General features: G+C 56.7%; 5 protein-coding genes across 5 annotated transcripts; 2 read left to right on the forward strand and 3 right to left on the reverse strand.

Annotated features, from left to right (window-relative positions):
• Window positions 1–9: 9 nt before the first annotated feature.
• Window positions 10–4,901, reverse strand: POL1 (DNA-directed DNA polymerase). The gene is made up of 4 exons (XM_047989029.1): window positions 4,500–4,901; window positions 3,374–4,447; window positions 2,028–3,319; window positions 10–1,973 (listed from the first exon to the last, which is right to left on the reverse strand). Exons 1-4 carry the CDS (start codon window positions 4,792–4,794, stop codon window positions 234–236), a joined length of 4,401 nt encoding a protein of 1,466 aa, XP_047845028.1. The 5' UTR covers window positions 4,795–4,901; the 3' UTR covers window positions 10–233.
• A 1,101-nt stretch (window positions 4,902–6,002) lies between these two features.
• Window positions 6,003–7,979, forward strand: JDV02_007528 (uncharacterized protein). The gene is made up of 2 exons (XM_047989030.1): window positions 6,003–6,238; window positions 6,304–7,979. Exon 2 carries the CDS (start codon window positions 6,456–6,458, stop codon window positions 7,683–7,685), a length of 1,230 nt encoding a protein of 409 aa, XP_047845029.1. The 5' UTR covers window positions 6,003–6,238; window positions 6,304–6,455; the 3' UTR covers window positions 7,686–7,979.
• On the reverse strand, window positions 7,746–10,212 carry JDV02_007529 (uncharacterized protein). The gene is made up of 2 exons (XM_047989031.1): window positions 9,649–10,212; window positions 7,746–9,592 (listed from the first exon to the last, which is right to left on the reverse strand). The coding sequence occupies exons 1-2, from the start codon at window positions 10,117–10,119 to the stop codon at window positions 8,045–8,047; spliced, it is 2,019 nt and encodes a 672-aa protein (XP_047845030.1). The 5' UTR covers window positions 10,120–10,212; the 3' UTR covers window positions 7,746–8,044.
• A 153-nt stretch (window positions 10,213–10,365) lies between these two features.
• Window positions 10,366–12,153, forward strand: JDV02_007530 (uncharacterized protein). Its single transcript, XM_047989032.1, has 4 exons — window positions 10,366–10,594; window positions 10,683–10,825; window positions 10,915–11,418; window positions 11,493–12,153. The coding sequence occupies exons 1-4, from the start codon at window positions 10,552–10,554 to the stop codon at window positions 11,763–11,765; spliced, it is 963 nt and encodes a 320-aa protein (XP_047845031.1). The 5' UTR covers window positions 10,366–10,551; the 3' UTR covers window positions 11,766–12,153.
• Window positions 12,153–16,506, reverse strand: YAK1 (Dual-specificity kinase). The gene is made up of 5 exons (XM_047989033.1): window positions 15,158–16,506; window positions 14,908–15,107; window positions 14,693–14,852; window positions 13,899–14,637; window positions 12,153–13,842 (listed from the first exon to the last, which is right to left on the reverse strand). The coding sequence occupies exons 1-5, from the start codon at window positions 15,926–15,928 to the stop codon at window positions 13,049–13,051; spliced, it is 2,664 nt and encodes an 887-aa protein (XP_047845032.1). The 5' UTR covers window positions 15,929–16,506; the 3' UTR covers window positions 12,153–13,048.
• Between the last annotated feature and the right edge of the window lie 210 nt (window positions 16,507–16,716).

Here is a 16,716-nt window from a genome sequence, read left to right on the forward strand (position 1 = left end):
ACTAGTTCTGGCAAGAATGCGTTTGACTACAGTCGTATTTGCTCATCTCGAAAAGCACATTATGTACCCAGATGCCCTCCTAAACGCCAAAAACCCTTTCGATGCTACGCAACAAGCTGGCCATCTTGCCAGAGTTCCACAAACAAGTTTAAGACCCACGTTATGAGAATACGCTACTTCTCATGACCTCACTTCAACACGACGGTCAACAAGATCCCGGCCCCGGGTCTCGGTCATGAGGCGCCCGCAACTAGCAACTGATTGAAGCCCAGCTTCGCAAAGAGCGTGTCCATGGCCACCCACTGTCGCCCACACTTGTCCAGGTACTTGTCCACCACGCTCTTGACTGTTCCAAAACGCTTTCGGTTGTGCTCGGCTAGCGCTCGGATGTTCTCGCGATCCTTTATAGACAGGTCGTTGTTGGCATCGTCGGCCTTGGCACGAGCTTTGTCAACATCCCAAAGGCTGGCAAAGTAGACGAGTTGGTTGTAAATGGCCTTCTCGGTGTACTCATATCGCATGCGTCCAAGGCAATCCCGGGCGAGGCCCTTGGGACCGAGGCAGCGGGTGCCGTATACGCTCATTTGACGGGTACGGTTGCCGCACTGGGCCTCGTCACAGACGAGCCAGCCCTCATAGTAGCGAGAGGTTTGGGTGCGGATCGCATGCTCAACCTGCGCCACAATGGACAACGGAGGAATGACAGAGCCACAGGCCGCGCAGACGAGGCCGGAAGCGGACACGCGATCGGGGGACGTGACGAGACCCTCGAAGGTTGAGCTCGTCTTGCACTTGCGGCACCGCAAAGCTAGTCTCGAGCAGTCACTAAATCGCACCTCGTCCGGGATCTGGGACTCAAGGGGATGGATCTCCATGTCGTTGCTGGTACCGCCATTGTGTGTCTGGTTCGAGCTGTATCGGCGGATGTCTAGACCAAGCTGCTCGGCGAGTTGGGATGTGGACGTGCCAACAATGTTGGCGCATAGACGTTCGACGGGAGGGAATATCTGCTTTCCCAGATACCACTCTACATCGGGCTGTAACGTTGAGTCGGACTTGAGGTCAGCTGGTGAATATGCCCGCTTTGGAGCCGGTTCAGAGCTCTGAGGGTCGCCCGTGATGATGTACGAGACGACGTCGCCCTTGCGGACCGTCTTGCCACGAGCGATATCGCGGAGAGCGACTTGCACCTGCGGCATTGAATCGGCGTTGGGATAATCGCCGGGAGCCTTGCCAAGCTGCGTATATATGATGTACTTCGGCGTCGGAATGACCTGCTCACGCATCTTGCTGGCGATGTCACGCAGGTAGTCATGGATGCGCGCCACAGCCACCTCGGCCTCGTCCCCAGAAAGTATCTCGTCCAGGAGGTGTTTTGAGATCTCCTTGGATAGAGCGCAGTATTCGCGACGCCGCATATCCAGTCCTTTGACCTCCATCTTTTCAATGTACTTGCCGTCTTTCTCAACCAGATTGATGGCAGCATACTTCTTCTTCGCTTGAAGTAGGATGCGCCGAAAGACGTTGTCGATGTCGATCTCTAGGAGTCTATACTGGTCGTTGACTGCTTTCTTGAACTCGTTGCCGACCTTGAACGCGTCGGCAATGCTGTCGACGTTGGCGTTGATCATTACCGAGTCGGTGTCACCGTAAATAACTTGAAGGGACTTGCTTTCGGCAAGTTCCTTGGTGCTGCGAAGAATCTCACGGCCCTTATAGGTTGTGAGGACTGCCAAAGGCCGCGCATAAAATCGAGACTTGGTGTAGCCCAAGCAACCGTACATGGAGTTGGCGGTGAGCTTCAAGGCCAGTTGCTTAATATCCCAAGTCGCGAGCTGTTCGGGCGTGGCGCCTTTGTCCTTCATGAGTGACTTGACTTGGCGACGACGACCAACTAAAGTTGCAATCAGCCTAGGTAGAATGCCCTGTTCCTGGTTCACGGGCACTTCGGGAACAGCATCGTCGTCACCAACCTGTAGCTTCAGTTAGTGAAGTTCCTCGAGAGAAAGTTGTCATTAGGCCCATACCGATGCAGTGCGGTCCACTGTAGTAAAGCAAATGTTGAACTCCTGGATGATAGATGGGTAAAGCGAGTTGAAGTCCATGACGAGCACAAACTTGTCGTACAGGCCCTTTTCGGGTTCAAAGACGAGGCCACCCTTGTACTTGTCCTTCTTCTTGCCCTCTCCGCCGTCTTCGTCGCGATTCTCTTCCTCAACCTTTTGTCGGCCGCGAAATGTCTGCTTGTCCGGACAAATGTATTTGTTTCGGTGAAATTCGTGAAGCAGAATGAACTCATTTCGCTCAGCTCTGGTGCCTGTCAAGGTACGGGCCCAAGAATTGCCTGCCAGGTTGGTAAGGACCTTAGTGAGGGGCAGAAGCTGGACACCGAGGGCCAAGGCAGCTATATAATGAGTGTCTGCTTCCATGTGGGTAACGTAGTCCATCAGGCCTTGTTTCTCCTTGGCCCATGTCCTGAGAGCGACTTCGTTGTCGATGTCTCGTCGCCTGTTGTCTCCAGGTAGGTAGAGACTGCACATTTCTGTCAAGCTCCACGTCTGGCATTTGTACATGGCCGATCTGCCAGCATCGTTGGCGAGATCGCAAAGCAACCGACCGGCCATGATTTGACGTTCTGCAAAAACATTACCGCCGACCTTCGTGATGGAAGCTGGCCACTGCGTCCTTCTAAATCGCCCAAGTCTCGACCACTGGTTGATTTTCCTCTCATGAAGGCGATTCAGGAGGACGCTGTAGTCAACGCCCTCCAGTTGGTGACCAAGAATCACGTCGGGGTCGGCAACGTCAACCTGAGCGAGGAAAAAGCTCAGAATATCGGACTCCGTCTTCTGCAATTTGATAAGGCCCCTGTTCCTTTTCAGAGCAAGTTGCTCGAAACCGAGTGGAAAACCCTGGCCGTGCGGCCTGATAGCCGTAAAAGTACGACACGGCATCTTTTCCGCGGGCGTGGTGTCGCTAAGGAGAACTTTGTCGTAGATCCGTGCACTGATGGCGAGAATCTCCTGCTTGTTCTCCTTTGCATTAAAAGCCGTCCGAAGAGCGATGCTCATCAGGGTCAGCGGTGGAGCGTCCAGGTTGTCAGAGTCGCTGATTGTAGAAACCATGTTAGGGTGCTCCGCGAGAACCTCAAGTTTGCAATGGGAAGCATTCTTGATGGCGCCGAAGTCGGCATCTTGAATTTTGAGCCAGCAAGGTCCCATGATATTTTTCCAGAGAACAAATTGCTCAAATAGGGCCGTGTTGGTGCCAAATACGTGTGAAAAGGTCTCGCCAGACTGGTTCGATTGGATCTCGGGCTCTAGACACGTGGTTAGCAAAGGGCAAAAGAGAGCGGGCCGAGGCAATGTCCTACTTGTGTACCCATAGAGAAGCTTCATGTACTGAGCCTCTTTGGGGATGCCAGGCATTTCAAAAGCGTACTTGCGAGTGCATTGCTTGATCTTGTACATGTCAACCCTCATCTTGGTCATGAGGGCATCGACCTCCTCGTATACGTCCATCATGCCGACCTCTTCGCCAGTGTCTTGCCCATTTTTCAGGCGAGATTGGCGGGGCAGGAAGTAAAGCTTCCGCAGGATGTTGTCGACTTTGACAAAGCAGCTGACATAGGATCTGGTCTTCTTGTTCAGGACTTTGCCGAATAGGCACAGGCTCCCGTTGATCTCGGTATAGTCTGTCCAAAAGAAATTGAGGCTTCCGTCTGCTTCAATCGCATCGTTGTGGTCAATTTTGCCGATTCCCCGAGTGTCGGTGGGCGAGCTGCTAACAACGTTGAGCTTTTCCGTGAGATCGTTCCAGGAAGATGAATCCACAACGTCGGCGGCAGCCTTCGAAGGCGACGAGCTTGCCGGCGAAGGATACGGCTCAGGCTTGAGCAATTTCTTGACGGGCCGAGCCCCTGCCATGTTAACGCTTGCAGACTTGACAGCGCCGGCATGGGCCACCTCCATCATGTCCTCGTCGTCGTCATCCTGAGGCTCCTGCTTGAGCTGGGCCTTTCGCTCAGCTACTTTGGCTGCAGGAGATGATGGCGCAGGGTCACTCATGGGAACATTGTCTGTACTCATGGGCTCATCATCCATGCTTGGCATGAAGCCATCATCGTCGTTCAGATTAGGAGGCAGTGGGGAGGAGGGCAGCCGGGTGTCGAGTCGTTTCTGCTTTTTCAAGGTCGGCTCAGCCACAGGCGACAAAGCGCGAGACTTGCGACGGTCCCCCGACCTCTCGGGTTTTGTCTGCCTAGGCTCGGGTGGAGGTATGTTGGCGTCGACTTCGTCGAGGAGACCTGCGAGGAAGTCTGTGTCTGCCTTGGTCTTGGCAACCCTAGGCTTGGGCTGCAGCTTGCCAGCTCCTTTGGTGAAGTACTCGCTGATGTTTCGATCGTTGGCATCCCGCTTGGCCAGGTCGTCATCGCGGCTCTTTTTGGCTATGCAAGTTGTCAGCAGGAAGTCGGGCAGGCGACGAAGAGAGCTACCGACAGGCTTTGCTCGGCCTTCCACGAGCAGGCAGCTGATCCGTCTCGCTGTCCGAGTCGTACTGGCGAACACGATCCCATTCTTCCCGGCCATCGTCGGCATAGCCCTCGCCGTTGTCGTCCACTACAAAGTCGTCTTCGTTCAGCCTGTCACGGACAATCTTCTTGTAGCCGGCTTCATCCACTTCATCGTAAAGGGCGTCGGTGTCCTCGACTTGGTACGAATCAAAGGCCTTCTTGCCGGACTGTCGCAGAGCGGCAAGCTCTGCGAGCTTGGCCCTGTAATTGACCTTGGGCATGGTGCAAGTGGTGGTTATCCGGGAATCATGAAGGCAGCGCCGGGTGCCAAGCGGGGGAATAGTGTAGGGAGTGGTGGATGGCGGAGGGTTTGGCTGTCCGTTGCGACGAGCACACTTGCAAGCCGTAGTCTGAACGCCGTGTGCAAGTCGCGTTAAGGCAGAGTACCTGGCGTCACGCGTCGTGTGGGTCGCGACGCGCCCGTTGTTAAAGTGTTGGCCTTGGTGCATTAGTACTTGCATGGCTAGCGCCAGCACCAGTACTCGACCTTCCATGTTACCTGCGGTACCTACCTACCTAGGTACCAGCACCTTGGAAGGCGCCCCTGTGGTGTTAGATCAACACAGCCCGCTAGGAACCCAAGTATATCCCACTAGTATGGATACTTCGTCGCACCAACAAGTTTATGCAGCACATGAGAACCACGTTGTGCAGTCACTGTGCAGCACAAAAGCCATCTAGAAATCCACGCCTTTGCACATAGTCAGTATGCAAAGCGCAACTACTCGATACGTCGTGTGTTTACAAGGGCAACTTGAGAAGTTCACATTGTCACGAATCGACTGTCACGGGGTGCAGTGATCAGTCACTGGCCTCAATGCCATCAGAGAGGCTGTCAACAGGTACTAACGTAGTACCTCGTACAGCAATGAGATTGCCGCACCATCGTCGCTGCCGCACAACACCTGCACGCAAACAAGGAGCAGGTCCAACCGCACATAAAATGCGAGGCCTCAGACCTCTATTCGAGTGACAGCAGAAGGCTCGGGGGGGTTGTAGTCAACTGCTTCGAGCGCCAACATGCCATCCGTACGTAAGATGCATGGGAAGCTGGCACCTAGGCTTCATCACACCGGCCAGAACCTCCTCTCTTCTTTCCCGCCGTCAAATCCAGCCGAAGCAACTACCCGACAAAGCACCCGTCGGCCAGCGGCTGTCCCAGCTACCCACCTCGCGATGCTGAACACACCCGAGCAGAGCCACAGCCGCTTTCATACTCTTTTGCATGCATGAGCCTTCATTCCAGGTCCATCATCAGGCACACCCCGCCGTTGCATCAGTTCCCCTGGTGCGTCGTTGAGCTGAAGAGTCGTTCTATTGTCGACCTTAGACACCATATCTCACGTCTTGTTTCCGCACATGACTACGACAGCATGTTGTTCAACAAGACACGTTCCAAGCCAGAAACGGCCAAGACGAAGCCAGAGGCCTCTCGCGTCACCAGTTAGCGGCTGTGGAAGACGCGATCCCGTGGCCCGTCCAACCCTGTCCGGCCTGTCAACGACGTTCCTCCAAAGCCCCCGGCTCGTCGCTGGTTCTCAACTACCCGCCCTCCCAAGGGCCATCACACGAAGGCAAATGGAGCCACCTGCGCCCAGGACCGGCCCGACCCTCTGGGTGTCGACGGCCACCGCAAGGCGTCGCCATCGCCAGATACGAAGTCATGTAGGGTTATTCGACCATGGCACCGTTGTGGTCCAGCCCATCCGCTAACTAGTCTCCTCCGACAGGCTCTCCAGGTGTGGTGCGGCGCCGCAGAAGTCTGACAAGCGCCTTCCAAACAGTCAAGACTCGCTGCTCTCGTGACAAGCTACTGACGGACAGTGATGAGGCGGGAATCGGGAAGCAGCCACGGTTGTCGGGAACTTCAAATGAAACGACCATGAAACTAGCTGATGTGCCAACTTTTGCCGAGGCCCCTCCCCGATTGGATGTTCTCTCCGAACTGCCGAGTGATGGCCTGCACCGGTCTTCAACTTTCCGAACATCCCTCGAAAAAGCGGTTGAGGATATCAATGTAAAATACGGCACAACTCGGCTGCCTGAGAAGCAAGTAGGGGCAATCGGCGACGGCGACGGCGTTTGCAGCACCCGCCCACCCCCTTACTACGCCCGAAGCAACTTTCAGCCAAGATACAGACTCCCACAGTTTGTCACCATCCCTCCGGTCCGCACGCAACCTACTGTTGGTGAGCTCAAGACGGGCTCGCCATACTCTTCTAAAAGCACAAGCAATGTGGCTGGGAGCCCTCTCTCCGATTTTCACATTGACAATATTCTAAACCGGGCCCTTTCTGGGACCAAGGCTGCCAAAGACCAGTCTTCTGCTATAAAGCAAGAGGTTCCGGCGCTTGATAAGTGCGAGTCAGTTTCAGGGTCCTTGTCGAGCCTCGCTGGGGGTACTACGGCGCCTATTCCTGACAACCAGAGAGACGAAACCCAAAATTTTTCAACGCAAGGTCAACGCGATGCTGCTGATAAAGGCGAGCCTTTCGTCAAAGATGCAAACTGCGAAACAGAATCGCTCACAGCCGATGAGCCTTACGCGGTCGCTGACTCCATCCCTGGCACCTTTCCGGCTGCGTTTGAGGACGAGAAGCCCCATTTACACTTTCGCACGGATAAGATTGTCCCCAACATTTTCTGTTGGCAAACCCCCAAGGAGGAGGACAGCTCGCAAGAGGAGGGTCCGAAGCATCCATCGTCCTTGGTCATAGGCCGAGTGCGTGATGTTTCCGACAGCTCCGATGGTCTGACCGAAACCGATCTGGCCGGCCTGCAGAAAGCCCGCAGCCATGATAGCACATCGAGCGCCTGCCATGAGCATCAAAGGGCCCCATCTGTGTCTGAACTTGTCAGCAAGTTTGGTCGGATGGCGTCTTCTCCAAAGGGCCCGAACGGCAGCGTGGGTCGCGGAGTGAGCGAGCAGCAATCCCTCTGCAAGACTGTGACATTTGGAACCGGCCGCCGCCAGATGTCTCTCGATTCTGGGGACGGTGAATCCCGCACATCTGGGTCGGACAACCCCGACATGGTTCCCGTCGAGATTGCTGCAAAATCAAGACGCATCGAGAGCAGTACCGACATTTCTGGCCATCATGGCCTCTGCTAGACGGGTACCCGTGATTGAGAAGGCAAATTGACGGAGGACAGAGGTCCAGTCGTGAGACACGCATTCTATGTTCTATGGTGGAGATCACGAAAGCCCTTATTCAACAGGAGCAGCTCGTATTGCACAGGATACTGGACCTATGCACCTGAAGTGTCGTGGAGATTTTATTGCTTCCAGCTTTCCTTGTTGGGCCAACACGAAGTAGTGTTAGAGTCGAGAGTACGGGTAGCCCACTTCAAACGCATGAGTAGCCATGCGCATACTCAGATATCGTACAAGGCTACACCTGGAAACTAAAGTACATTTTCTATGAACATGAGAACCGAAAAAAGAAATTCCCGTTATGCAAGCGCAGCCCATCAACCGCGAGAACTAGCTTTGCGCAGCGATTGAGGGGGTTTGGTGGTATCCCAAATAAAATCACCGCCTGGCCGGAAGCCGTACTTGGCATTATCGTCTGCCTCATCGTCCTCAACAGATTGCTGGTTCTTCTTCGAAGAGGCGAGCTTTGGTTCGAACTGCTCACCAGTGGAGTAGAACGCCTGAATCTCGCGGTTGATCTTAGCTCCGACGGGTCGCAGGTCGCGCAGATCCTTTTCTGGAAGCATGTTCTCGTTGATGACCTTGTTAAAAGCACTGAACATAAGTCGGGCGAGGGCGATGACCTCTCGCTTGTCATTGTAGAAAGTGTCTTGTTTCTTCTCGGTGGCAGATGTGGCGGCGGCGGTAGCAGCGTCGGCAGCAGCACGGGGCTGAGCCTTGAAGTAATAATAGTGGACCTGCTTGTAAGGCTCCCAAAGGCGCGCGAGGGCGGTGGTGATCTGCGTGCCGTATTGGCGTTTGGCAGCGGCATCGTCACCGTTCTGGGCTTGGGCGCGAAGGTGGAAATGGCTGACGAGGGCGACGCGCAGGTAGAGGCGCAAGGTGTGGATGTCAGGGGCTGGCTGGAGGCGTCCCAACATGGAGGCTAGAACGGAAGTGGCGTTCTGCATGGCATTGGGGTTGATGTTGTCGCGGATGCATGTCTCCATGGCGATACGATAGGGCTTGGGATCCAGGTACTCGTCGGGTATGATGGCGAGGATGGCGGCGGCGTGCGCGCTGGCCTTGGCCACCTTGAGCATGCCGAACATGCGCAACCAGTTGTCCCTGTCTGGAACGATGCCATAGTGGCGGACCATGAGGTTCCAATACTTGATGCCGGCCGTGGTGAGTTTGGAGGAGGCCAGCGTGGTGAGGACAAGGGCGAGAGTGTTGCGCCCAGGCACGGTGTAGACGGCCTTGGAGGCTGAGGGGCGCTTGGAGGCGCTTGAAACGGCGATGTCGCGCATTTCCGGGTCCTGAATTTTCTCATCGGCTGCGGCGAGCGCCTTCGTGAGGTCGGGGATGTTCATGGTCTGCTGCAGCAGGTCAAGCACCTCTCGCTTGACCTCACGATTCGGAGACATGAGGAGGACACGGCCCAGGGCGCAGACGAGCTCCTCATCAATGGCGAGCCGGCCCTGCCTCCACTTGTCAACAACCTCAGTCCAGAGGGCCTTGGAGCGGTCAACGGCGCGCTGAATGTTGGCAGCCTGCTGCTCCTTGGGCAGATCCTTGATCTCGCCGAGCGCATGGTGGCGCAGAGCGTTGAGGATGGTGGTGTAGGTATAGGCGGTTGGGGCACGTGTTGAGTCGTTGACGGTGTCGGCGATGAGGAACATGGAGTCGAGGTCGCCGGCGCGGGCGCAAACGTTGAGCACGGCGTTGAGGTGTATCGAGTTGGGCTGCAGACGCTTGTCCGTCATGAGCAGGTTATAGTGCTTGACCGCCTCGGCGACGGCCAGCTTAGGATGCTGGGACCTGGCACAGCCACGGAACAGAATCGTAAAGGTCTGGACGTTGGGGAGCTGCGCGCGCTTCTTCATCTATTCTGGAATTAGCGATCTCGGGGTTGAGTGAGTGTGGCAGTACGGAGGCTTACGTCGTTGTAGAGCTTCACGGCCTTTTTGAGCTGCTGCTTCTCCAAGAGATACGATATCAGGTGGTTCCAAGCAACGACGACCTGTCGGTCCTTGCTGGCCTGCTGTGTCAGGAGCAGCGCTTCGTCGAAGCGGTCTTTAGCCAGCGTCTGCTCGACATGCTGGGCTATTTTCCAGGGGTCCTCCATGTGCGCAAGATGCTTATTGACAGCACGCTGCAGCCGCGCGCGCTCCTTCTTCTGCACAACCGTCGCATCTTCAGTATCTGTGCGCAAACTTTGCGGAGAGTCGACAGGGTGGGCGGGCACGGCAGCGGCAGCGGCAGCAAGCGATGAGGACGTGCCGTATGGTCGAATCCGGCTGCCAGGGCGCAGCGGAAGCTGGGCTGGTCGCAAGGCCGCCGGTGTCTCTAGAGAGGCTGTTTGGAGTGTTCTGCGCAGACACGCGACGCAGCCCAAGAAGCTGCCCGGCATGGCAGCTGGTGAGGGCGAGCAGTACGACACGGCGCGAAAGAGGCTGAGTGATGTGATGGCGAGAGGAGCGGTTTGTCGCTGAGAATAAGTACAGTGCCATATTTTGCGTGCTTCATAGATGCTCTCCAAAGTCTTTGAGAAATTCCTTATCTTATCAGCCATGATGCAGGGGTCGGTCGCTCCAGGTCCAGAACAGGGCGCGCGCTAACTACGAGGCGCGCTGTCAGCTGGGTGCCGACGGTTGCTCATCACCTAAAACCTCCAAGTCGAGCACAAGCCGCCACCAAACCCGCGCGGCGTGACATTCCGCATCTCGACGGCCCTCGACCACACCGGCATATTCTCCCCCTATCCCCCCGCGCGGCTTCACCTCCCCGCCTCTATCATCCTTGCATCGATACCCGGGTTCCGCTCACGTACTCGCTCGCGACCATGGCGCCCACCGCGCCCGATTTCCAAAAGTTCATCACCGACGGTACGATACCCAACGCAGCGATCTCACGGCGATGAAGGCGTTTGTTCCGTGCTGACCGTCGCGCCCCCGGCTTTTTCGCGTCAAACAGCCCGCGAGCGCAAGAAGAACGAGGCGCTCGCCGATCGGATCTTCTCCCGGGATCGCCGGCAGAGCGCGCCCTCCAAGCTCAGAGCAAGCGCTACGTCGGGCGTTGGCGGCTCCCTTGCCAGCCGTGTTGGCGTCGTCAAGAAGGTTCGTCTCGTGTCCCCCTCCGTTGCCCAAAATCTCCTCCCTCGCCTCTTGCCTCTCCTCCTGCTGATCAGTGTTGCCCTCACAAGCAGCGCGTCGGAGATGCGACCTCGCGCAGGTCGAGCATGCCCTCGGCGGGCGACGTGAACGGCGAGTGGACGCACGATCTGCACGACTCGCTCAATACCCGACCCGGGTCACTGGCATCCCGCATCACGAGGCCCGGCGCCGCCCCTAACAAGAAGACGATTCCCGCTCAGCAGCGAAAGTCGAAGCTCTCTTCAGCACTGGACCGAGCCGATGTGGACCAACTTAACATCGTCAACAATGGAAGCGCCGCCACAGCATCGACGTCGCGGAGCAGGGCGGGTGGTTTGGGCATGTCGATCCGCGGACTGGCTGGCCCCTTCGCCGTCATGGGTCAAAACTTTGCACCCGGCACGTCAGCAGCGGACATTGAGAGCGCCATGACTCCCATCGGCGGCGACATGGTGAGCTGCAGCATCGTGAAAACGCATCCGTTTGTCCTAGCCGAAATGGTTTTTTCCTCGCGCGAGGGTGGCGAGCGCGTCATCGACACCTTCAACGACAAAACGGTACATCTCCCATCCCGCTTGTAATTCCCTTGATCCTGGCAATCTATAAGGTACTGACAGACAGCGCCAAACAGGCCGATGGTAGGATTCTCAAAGTCTACGCAAAGCCGGGCGGCTATTCGTCTCCCGCCACTACAAGCTCGCCACCCGCGAATGCCCCCAACGGACCTCGCGCCACGAGAGCCACAACGCGCGACCAGGTCGTTGACGGGCGCTTGGGGTTCGGGGATGATCTCATGGACACGGACATGGCATCATCGTCCTCCAAAGCTTCCACGCGGCAACCCTTGTACAGTGACAGGTTGATCGCTGGGAACCGCCGGAGTCGGGGACGCGGCGGCAGATAAGCTGCTGGTTTTTATCCCTCGTTTTCTCACAATCCTGTGACTCCTTGTCGCCGTGTCTTATGCGGCGGATGGCTGGTGCCAGATGGCAAGGGTTGTTTTCTCGGGGCAGAACGGCATGGGCCTTGGGCTGAGCCTTGGCGGGCGACCCATCGGTCGTGATGTACCCAGCGCTTGGGTATCTCGACAATACTCTTTCCATATCTCAGGCTTCATGGTTGCAAGTGGTGAGCCGTAGGAGGGAAACGGTCAACGTACGGCGTTCAGGCGAAAAGGCTCGTGGCCATATTGTACTCCTTCAAGGACAGCCCGGAGGGGTGGGAAAGGACAATCTCTGTGGTTTAGTCCCTAGAATTGAACATTCTCGAAAAGTGAGCCGAAGAATCAGGGGTCGACTCAGTTAAGATCTTTCTTTCTTTGGCGTGAACTACCTCAGGTATACCAATGAGAAGCTGGCCGTAATGCTTCTGCCCATCTCCGGTCGGACCCATTGCCACATACCATTCTGCTGCTATGCAACCGTCCCCTGGTCCCCGTCATCATGTTCATACATGGACAATCAAACAGCCCTTCCCCGTATGAGCAACACAACGATACCGTATCTACATCTGCCTCAACTCCTGCACCGACTGGCCATTCATGTCTCCCGCCGACACGAACACACCACTTCGTTCCAGACGGCCGCCCTTTTGAGATCTATCTCAATCTCCAGCGTCACGGCGAGAAGCAAAAGAAAAGATTCAAGCGTCTGTGACGAGCGTTCCTGAGGAAAAAAGGACAATGGAAAGGAAACTGCTCAGGGACCGGCCGTGCGAGGCGTTTCGAGCCGACGTCCTCTAACGCATCGAGGCCCTTCCCGTGTACAACGAAAACAAAGTGATCCTAAAACCTGCAAACCCCGTGTACGCATGGCGACCCCCTCTCAGCCCCTCACTCGTACATATCATGCCCCAGCCCTTTCCACCCAGGTTGTTCTGTCCCGGATGATCGTAAACGTTACAGCCACCTATGGCATCGCCTCATTGTCGATCCTATCAAACCTCATGGGCTTTCTAGCCGTAGAAGTTGATGGACGATCCGAGGAGAAGCTGCTGCCTACAAGCTGGCCGCCGGATGGGCAGACAATCAGGCGCATCTTCCCAAACTGAAGCCTGTTGACAGGATGAAGGCAACTGCTGGTCGAGGTCGTATCGGCTAAGTGCATCTTGCTGCGTAAGCTGAATCCGCTGCTTTAGAGATAAACGATCTGGTATGCGTGGCATGCCAGCGATTCACATTCGACCATTTCAATGCCAAGGGTTCTGATTACCCATGAAACCTTCTTCAAGGGTCCGTTCCTCGAGGTTCCGAATAAAGTCTCGATTCCCCCGACCGCCTTGCTGGACTCTGCTTCCTCTCCGGCCAGCCCTACCGGGCGTTGTGTCCATGCCAGGCATTCCTTCGCCAGGGGGCGGATAGTACGCCGGGCTAGGCTGTAGCCGAATCGGCTGACTTGGGTCAAGGTGGCTAGCGACCCGTTGGATGGCAGCCGGAATACCGCTTTGCTGCTGTTCCATTGTGGATGCCCTCTGTCTGTTGGCCCTCATGCCTCCCTGTTGGTACACGTTCGGTTGCGACACGGTCCCGTATTGCGCAGGGATCTGCTGGGGGGGTTGCATGACCATTTGCCCGTATTGGCCAGCCTGCGGTCCATAGGGAGGGGCCATGCCGGCGTGGCTCGCGGCTGGGTTGTAAACAGGATTGGCACCGTACATGGGCGGCTGAGGGTGAGCCGAGGGTGGGTACTGCGAGGCCGCCATAGAAGCGTAAGCCCCTTGGGCCGCCGATTGCGCCTGGGCCAGCGCGGCTTGTGCTCGCTGCTTGCTGAGGGCCTCAGCCTGTTGCTGCTGTTGCGTTCCCGGTGCGGGAGATCGGTTGAGAGAGCTTGATTTCAGGTTCATGGGTGGAACGAACGGTCCTGTGAACTTTTGCTGGGTAATAAAGGGATGCAGCTTCGCCTGCTGGGGCGACCATCTCTCCAAGGGATTTATTGTGAGCAAGCCGCGAACAAAGTCAATGAAAGCAATTCGGTTGTTCATTTCTGCATGGCAATGTCAGCTTTCGCACCTCCGAGGCAACAAAAGTCTCCTTTCTTACCGCGGTCAATCTCGCTCTGCTTCATGTTCTTGCGAGGCATGGGGTAAGACTTGATGATCTCCGGTAGCGTACTTGCTTGAAAGTACTTTTTGCTGGGCTGCTCCTTAGTATTGTGCTCCCTGGCGTACTGTTCCATACTCTTCAACTGGTACGTGCGTCTTCCAAATTCATCCTGTCGCTTCTCGAAGAACTCGCCGGCTTGTTTTCCCATCTCCATCATCCAGTTCTGTGGGTTGCCCAGCATCTCCACGATGCGAGACACCTGATTGTACTCGGACGATCCGGGGAAGAGCGGAAGGCCGAGGAACAACTCGACGACGATGCAGCCCAAGGACCACATGTCAATAGCCGACGAGTAAGGAAGGCCAAGTAGAACTTCAGGCGACCGGTAGAATCGTGACTGGATGTACGTGTATACAGTCTGCCGCTCGTCACATGCTGACCCAAAATCGATGATTTTGATGATGGGACTTTCCAGGTTCTTCAACAGGATGTTCTCAGGCTTCAGGTCACAGTGAATCAGCCGCGCCTTATTCAGGAGGGCCAAGCCATTGAGTAGCTGCTGGGCGAATACTCGAACCAGTGTCGTGCTTAGGCCGCGGAACTGGTTCTGCTTGATGAGCTCGTAGAGGTTGACGCTGAGCAGTTCGAATACGAGACAAAGATGCTGTCGATGAATGAAGGTGTCCTTGAGGCGCAAGAGATGATGGTCGTCATTCTTGTCGAGCTTCGTATTGAGCTGTTCCAAATGGTCAGCCCCCCTTCCTTTGGGTAGACAACGAGCGAGAGCTCACCAAGTCGAGCACCGAAACCTCCATCATGCTTTGATTAAAGTAGGCAGTGCGGTTTTTGATGACCTTTACCGCAACGACTTCCTGGGTCTTGAGGTTTTGACACTTCACGACCTGTCCAAACGTGCCTTGCCCGAGTACATCCAAAATGAGATAGCGGTTCCTAAGACACAAGATTAGCACACAGTCCATGTAGATGGGGTTTTGTCCTGACGCACTTGTGGCCTGCCTCCTCGGAGCCCAGAATATCATTCACATAAAGGATATAATCGCTGTCTTCGTTGTCGTAGCCATCGTTCTTCACACCTTTGCTGGGCTTTGTCAACACCCGGCGCGGGTTTCGGGACGTCTCGTACTTGAAGCTTGGATTGCAAATGCGGTACGTAGCAGGGAGATGGACAGTGAGCGCTTGCAGGGGCTATAAAGCTTGTGAGCATGGAAGACGAGGTCGAAGAGAGCGGTACCTACGCTGATGAATCCACCTTCGGGATTCGCGCGTCTAAAAGGTGGCTGACGGCTGCCTTTCGGATGCAAATCGGTTGCAGCCCTTACTTTCCTGAACTCAGGCACTGGCTTAGGAGCGGGGGGGTTTTGGCGTCGCGGGGACGACTTGTCGTTGGCGAAGCTACCATCAAGGTGAGCAACGGCCGATGAAGGGTAGCCATCATGCGACGAGGCGAACGCCGTGATGGAGGGCAACGGTTGCCCCCCTTGCCTTCCTGGGAAGTAAGGGCTATGAGGATAATCGCCTGGCGACTGTGTCTGTGACGGAGGGTTCCCAAACTGGCTGGACTTGGGAGCGTATGGGGAGCTTGGCGAGAGGGTGTCCATGGGGGAGTACCTCTGGGCTGCAGCTGACGGCGGTTGTTCCTGCGGCGAATGGAGGTTCGGGGGTCGACTGCCCGACATATGAGTCTGATGATGCGGCCGCATAGGATACTTGATGCCCGCATGGGCATCATGAGCATCATGCATGGCAACGTCGCCGTTGCCGTCGCGAATGGCAGGACCGGGCGCCATAGGAGACGAAACACCAGGGTTGGCAACGTGATGCATGGTGCCGTGGGGGGCGGCGTGGGCGGGCGCACCGCCGTGATACTGGCCGTGATCGTAGCCGTAGCCGGCGCCGGCTGGCGGCGCGGGCTGACCGGCATAGTCTCGCGGCATCTGAGAACCGCCGTTGTGTCGTCGCGAGGCCGCAGCCGCGTCGGGATATGACTGCTGCCAGGCTGGATCCATGGCGGCAAGGGGCCGGGAGGACGGCGGCTCGGCTGCCTCACTGCGTGGTTATCGACCGCGACGAGGGAGGGTAGAAGTGGAGGAGGCTGGAAGGAAGCGCGCAGGGCGGCGGCGTCGACGTCGACGCAACGGGTAGGTGTCGGACGAGCGAGCTCAAACGACGGCGCGACGTGACGAGGAAGACCGTGACGCTGCGAGCGCTGGGCCGGACGAGGTCGCAGGACTGCGTGCGTTTGGAGGAGCTGTTCCAGTCGATGCAAGATTGTCGCCGCCTAGCGTGCGTTGCTTTGCCAGCGACGGGCGGGCGTGGGGACGGGATTGGAGAGATCCCAGGTTGGGGGCAGCGCTGGGGAATTGGGCACCTCGACGGCGGCCCAAGTTCCCGAGGCGGAAAGATGCGAGATGATCGTCGAGCCTGCAAGCGTCCTATGTGCTCATGATGAATGGCGGTGGCAGATTGACCCCGTGTGTCAGCCCGTGGCCGTTGGTTGCAGAGTCATGCGAAGACGAGCGAATGGATGCTTCGGGGGGGGAGAGGAGGAGGATGCGTGAGCTGAGTCGAGCCGACTACGAGTGGCACGGCGAGCCAAGGAAAGGTACATGTAGCAAGCGAGCAAGCACTCAGGCTGACCCAAACCAGTCAGTGGAGGCCGGGCTGGCAGTCGGTGGTCGACGGGTGGAGGTGGGCGGGCGCATGTGGCACCAGCAGGACTGAAGCTGTCTGTCTACCTGGTAGTAGCTGGCTGGCTGGCTGGCTGGCTGGCTGGGCAGCGCGAAGCGTCGGGTGC

This window comes from Purpureocillium takamizusanense, chromosome 7 (assembly GCF_022605165.1).
Source record: "Purpureocillium takamizusanense chromosome 7, complete sequence".
NCBI classification, from domain to species: domain Eukaryota; kingdom Fungi; phylum Ascomycota; class Sordariomycetes; order Hypocreales; family Ophiocordycipitaceae; genus Purpureocillium; species Purpureocillium takamizusanense.